The following is a 6,511-nucleotide window of genomic DNA, read 5'->3' as shown; positions in this document are numbered from 1 at the left end:
CATATTTAGGGCAAGAATATTAGATTACCTAGATATTTTCGTTTTAATGTTTTAATTAAAAAATAAATAGAATTTTATTTTTATTTAAAATAATTTGTTCATGAAAGATGAATCCTTCTATTTCTAAAAAGGGGGAAATTTTTTTCATAATGAACATTTAGCTGATTCTGACCGCCCACGGCTGTTTGCTAAATATCGCTTTTCTATTTATTCACATTATTATTTATGATTGACTTACAAAAAGCCCTGGGCGGTTTTTGATTTTCGTCTGCTTCTAAATTTAGGGATGGGGAAGTAGTATTTTACCATGAAAAAGGGGTGAGTATTCATCCTCTTATCCTTTTTCCTTATGAAGTTTAGTTAAGATTTGTTTTAATACTAAAACATACATAAATGCGAAGCTATAAATTCTGGACGGACATACCTACATTTTAAGACTTGATTATAAAGATGCTTACCTTTGTACCTTTTTGTCCTATGAATAATAAGATATTCACATCATATAAACATAATAAAAAAACAATTAAAAATCAAAATAATGAAAATGGACTAATTAATTTTCTAGTAACAATAATAGATTTGCTATGCTTTCTAACTGGTAAAGGAATCATGCTAAGTTTATAATCGACAGGACAATTCTAACATGTCTAAATTAACGATAAGATTCATCTGTTACGAAACGTATAGAAGGACCCTAATTAAAGAAAAGCTGCGCTTTTCAAACAAAATGAATCTATCTAATTTTTATTCAACAATTAGGATTCACATCGTTACATATCTTATAGCTCAATAGATTACCTTACCAAAAATACAGAGATATTTCAATAGATGATAAATTAATCTTCTATCTTTTAAAAATTGTTAGAATTTCATTTATTTTCCATTAAACCATCCCTGTATCCCTTTAATTTTACACATAGTTTATTTGTTTCATATAAATGCATTACTATGTCCTGGGCAAATTTTTTTCTTAATTTACACTGCTTTTTGAAAAAAATCTTTTAAAGCTTACAACTTTTTTAGCTTTGCAATTGTACTTTAAAATATTGAGCTCCAAATAATTTTTTTTATAATAATATCTTTTATATCATATTAATATTTTTTTTTGGTAAATTATAATATCAATACATTTTCTGACTAAAATTATAAATAAATTATAATGTAGATAAAATCTATATTTCCAACAAATAATATAAATAGATTTTTGACTTTATATACTTTATCTGCTTGTTTGAAATAATTACAGTATAATTTTTAGTTTAAAATAGTTAAAAATTGATTTCAAACTAAAAGCTAAATAATTCTTTAATATTAAAAATTTATTAATTTATGCTAAATCTCTAAAATCTAAAACCAGAAAGTGAGATTATTTTCTAATTTTTAGAATATCAATCTATATAATTATATGGGGCTATAGCACTTACACATCCAGCAAATTTACAGTTGATGTATTTTTGGCAAAATGTTTTCTTCCTTTTTCTCATGCCATAAATACATCCAACACTGGCAAAAATACATCCAATATTTTAATTCATATGTCAAAAATACATCTGACACTGGCATTTACACATCCATACTTTTTCAATTATATGTCATAAATACATCCAACACTGGCAAATATACATCTAGATTAATTTATAAGAATATTAATTTACAACTAATTAGGTTTTGTACAGTTTGTATAGGTTTTTAATTTTTGCCCTATTTTAGTTACTCTCCCCCTATTTACTTCCTTTTTCTCAAGATGCTCCCTACAAAACATCATTACATTTGCACAGGTGGTCAAATTATTGTGGATAAAACACTCAAGTACATTCCCTGCTATCTAATTTTTAGGATTTTTGGGGAACATACAAAAGGTTTTAATCTTTTCCACCAATTAATATTCAATTATTTTCAATTGATTCATGTTTAAAAGTTTGTTTATGTTTATTTTAAATATCTACTACACCCTTCTTTCCTTTTTAGTTAAAACAACAAGATGAACAACTTCGAGCTATATTGAAGTATTGTTATTTATTAGGTTTAGCTTAAAGCATTTTAAGATTTAAATTTATCAAGTTATGCTTTACTACATTATAAGTTCTTAGTTTCATTAAATTACAATTCAGTTTAATAACTAAAGATGAAATAACAGATTTCATTGTTTCAATAAATAAAATACAAACATTTGATAAAATAAACACCAAAGATATGGAGAAAAATGTGAAAAATAAAAAAATAGCCTAAAACCTGCTGAAAGACAGTCTGACCGTCATAGTTGTTTTCTTAAAAGGACAGGAAATTTAATTTTGATATCTATAACTAAAAAAATTTTGGAAATCGAACCATAAACACCAAAGATACGGAGAAAAATGTGAAAAATACAAAAATAGCCTAAAACCTGATTAAAGGCAGTCTGACCGTCATAGTTGGTTTCTTTAAAGGACTGAAAATTTAATTTAGATATCTATAACTGAAAAATTTTTGAAAATCGCACCATAAACACATAAGATATTGAGAAAAATGTGAAAAATACAAAAATAGCCTAAAACCTGCTAAAAAGTGGTCCTACTGCCATCGATGTTTTATACTTAATTGTGCTCCTTGATAATGGGAATGTTGTCAAAAAATTTCAGCATTCTATCTTTTATAGGAGCTGAGTAAATCCCATTTCCCCCATAGCGTTACGGACTGACGGACGGACGGACGGACTGACGGACGGACAAAGTGAATTATAGAGTAGCTTCGCTACTAAAAAGATACCATAAAGAACATGTCCTTATAAAAAAAGACAACCTGACAAATATATTATAACTCAAATGATATACAAGTTGTTTTCTTATTATTTTAAATAAAATTTCTGTGGATGTATAAATGCCAGTGTTGGATGTATTTATGACATATAATTGAAAAGGTATGGATGTGTAAATGCCAGTGTTGGATGTATTTTTGACATATGTATAAAAATATTAGATGTATTTTTGCCAGTGTTGGATGTAATTATGGCATGAGAATCGATTTTACTGTCATTTATACAGTAAAAATTCAGTTTGTCATAAATACATCCATTGCACTGGCGAAAACACATCCACTGTAAATTTGCTGGATGTGTAAATGGCAGTCCCCCAATTATATATGTATCTCTTAATTAATGACTTAAAAAACTACATATTATATAATAGACAGAAACGGCTAACAATATATTCAAACTACTACAGCATTACATAATTTTGAGTAAAATTAATAAACACCTTTTCCCTTCTTAATTTAAAAGAGACTTACCATAAAAGGAGTTAAAAGAGATAGCTTATTTGTCATGTGGATACAATCTTTTCAGACTAACATTTGAGGTAGAGCACAATCAAATGCTTTTATTTAGTCTTATTTACAATTTCAAACTGTAAATGAGGTAATTATTGATACTCTGTTTTAAAAAAGGTTGAAATCTTTTAACATCTATTATGAAAAGTCTTTAATTAGGGTGAAAAGAGTTTTTATTAACAGAATTATTCATATACATCATTTAGACTTTAGGTATTCAATTTTTAATTTATTTCTATTGCTTTTTTATATAAAGATATTGTCATGTTTTCTCCATTTAAATTGGCTGCAAAAATATATATCAAATATTATTATTTCTGTAAATTTTCCAACAATTTACAAAATTATATTTCATTATCTTGGTCCTTTTGGAGCACATGATTTATTTAAAAGTTAAGACAATTATTTATCTAACACAAAAAGCTGATATTTTGATTATCAAATAAGTAACATAAAAATTATCAAAAAGCAGCTTATATATTTCTTGGATAACTTTAGAATAGAAGTACATAAAAACATAAATGTTATTGCTTTAAAAACTAACACTCAACAGCAATACACAACATTATTTATGCTTTATACAAATTTTAGGTAATTTTAGTAGTAGGTACCATTTTAAACATTTGTTTAGATATATGAAATAAATTTTTACCAATGAAATTATTTTTAAATGCTGCTTTGAATAAAATAAATAAATATGAACTTAAGAAAAACATGCTTTGGCATTTTTGTGAGTATTTGAGCGGATTTTGCTCATTTACAAGTACAATTGGCCGCTTTTTGTTCAAATACAGGGTGTGCCTTAGAAAACGTCAACTTTCATTTTATAAATAATAAACAATCAGTAAGCTAGCCTGTGAAATATTTTAAAAAAATAGTCAAATTATAATAGTTTAGAGATGTTCTTTAAAAAAACCATTTTTTTTGCTAATCATAATTTTAATTTATATTTAGTTAACAAAGTTTTCTTGGGTTCACCCTGTATATATACTACAAATAGACTCTGAATATAATTTTCTATATATTATTTCTACCATGCTACAATTTCAATATTTTATCATAAATATGCACTACATGTATTTAAGGATTTATTCTATTTTGAGATTCTTTCCAAAAAGGTATAAAATATTGTTATTTATTTATATTATATCTATTTTTTACTTTCTACAAATATTTTGAATGGTTTTGAGTCAGAATTATAAAGTACTATGTACGGTAGAAATTGTGGGTTAAAAAATATGAACATTTGGTTTTTAGAAAAAATCCAAAAATTCCTTTTTTTGTTGCTTTTCAAAACCAGTTGACAATTATAATGAATTTTGAGACACATATCTTGTACACACATAAATATACACTTCAACTATTCTATAATAGATATCTTAGCACACCTAGTAAATCTACAATTAGATGTTTGATTTTTTGGCCTATAAGTACATATCCAAAGATTTTATTGGTCTTTTTATCGGTTACTCTGATTAGGTTGCTTTCATTCTGTTCCCATTTTTGGTCAGGATTTAACTTATTTATAACAAAATTGCAGAAGTTTTTAAAATCTGCAAAAACATAAACCTTTGTGGTTTTAAATGCTGTGGAATTAGAGATAGTTGTTATAATTTAGAGCTCAGTTTGCTTGGTTTCTTTCTCATGTTCCTTGATATCTTTCTCCAACTTTTTATACCTTGGCCGTTCCGCTATTGATGCTATTGAGCCCCTAAAACAGAAATTTCTTAGTTATAGTTATCAGAAATTTTTGAAGTTTTTTCTACACACTAATACTGTATAAAATAAAAGTTTAAGGCATATTCGATACCAAGAATTTAAATTTGTGCTTCATTTTCTTCCAAATTGATATTCTTATATTTTTATAAAAAAGAAATTTCATCTTTTTAAATTATACAGCACATTGTGTTTAATAGTAATATGTAAAGGAAACTAAAGTACATGATAAATGCATTTATAAATATAGATTTGAAGATCATTTATTGATATTTTTTAGTAAGAAATCAGATCATTGAAAATAAATAGGTAATTAGGTATAGGATAAGAAAGTGTTCTACAAAGATTATAAAAAGTTTGAAAAATATAGAAGTAATTCTCAAAACTTTGTTTGAAAAGTAAACCAAATCTTCATGCAAATTAAATTTTTCAACCATAGAAAAAGAGTAACACTGCCAAAAGCCTTTTTTAAGTCAACAAAACAAAGGTTCTAAACACTTTAATAATCAGAGAGTTTTTATTATGTACATTTAAAATAAATCTCTCTTTCGTTTAATTTTTTCTAAAACACAATCAAATCACATTCTTTAAATCATTTAATGTTTTTTTATGTTCTCGGGAATTTTTTATTAAAAAAATCTTTTCTAAAAGATTATGTGCAACATTTTCTATAAAATTATATGGATATTAAAAAAATCTAATAACACAAATACAGGATATCTTTCAGCATTTTGTTTTTATTGAAAAAATTGAAAAACTAATTTTGTTCTTGAACACTTTTCAAAATTAATCTAAAGATTATCAAAAAGCCATAAAAAGTCATATCAGAAAGACAACCTGTATATTAAAATCTTCCCAAAGTTAATAGAAAACTGATTTTAATTTTAACCTTGGAAACAAGTACTGTAAACATATGTTAATCTACTTCTAAACTGTTTAAACTCATTGTGTTTTAATTGTGCTTACGTCAGCTACATCCATGCGGACATATTGCCCTCTGTAAATAAAATAATTTCTTTACTCTAATTTGTATAATATAATAAAGCTAAAAAGTCTCCAAATTGATTAGTCTATATATTGATTTTATGGTAATTAAAATCTTAACTAAATTTTTACCACAGTTCAATGCATAGAAAAATATTGCACCTCAACTGTACATTTAAAGTATAAAGAAGGTTGTTATTTCCTAAAAAGTCAAAATTTACATAAGGAAAGATTTAAAAATAGATTTGTTCACTTCTAATACAATTTTGAAAACATATTACATTTCATTAATCGCTACTATTAGACTTTATAGTCCTTTCTAAAATAATATCTTAATCCTTCAAAATACTTTATTAGTTCCATTTTTCTATAAAGGAACAATTAGGTAAGAAAAAAAGGGATTAACAAATTTCTACTTAATATTTTCTCATTCAAAAAGCTTTATTTAAAGAATGGTTATTTTCTTGAAATTTTCTTTGGCTTTAAAAAATCTAACTTTTATAGACCT

At 25.4% G+C, this 6,511-nt stretch overlaps 1 protein-coding gene across 6 annotated transcripts in view; it reads right to left on the bottom strand.

Annotated features, from left to right (window-relative positions):
* Window positions 1–4,178: 4,178 nt before the first annotated feature.
* ChT (choline transporter) overlaps window positions 4,179–6,511 on the bottom strand; it is a 52,125-nt gene continuing 49,792 nt past the window's right edge. For 3 of the 6 annotated variants that reach the window (XM_080172296.1, XM_080172298.1, XM_080172299.1), the window contains one exon: window positions 4,179–5,014. In XM_080172296.1, coding sequence (XP_080028422.1) covers window positions 4,918–5,014 — 97 coding nt within the window. In that variant the 3' untranslated portion in view covers window positions 4,179–4,917. Of the gene's footprint in view, window positions 5,015–5,908; window positions 6,017–6,511 lie in introns of all 6 variants that reach the window. The other 3 variants (XR_013882501.1, XM_080172300.1, XM_080172301.1) reach the window with 3 other exon arrangements.

Source organism: Acartia tonsa, chromosome 9, assembly GCF_053477335.1.
Source record: "Acartia tonsa isolate MP-2025a chromosome 9, ASM5347733v1, whole genome shotgun sequence".
Lineage (NCBI taxonomy): Eukaryota > Metazoa > Arthropoda > Copepoda > Calanoida > Acartiidae > Acartia > Acartia tonsa.
The sequence above is the reverse complement of the archived record's forward strand: the minus strand, read 5'-3'. Positions and strand labels throughout refer to the sequence as shown.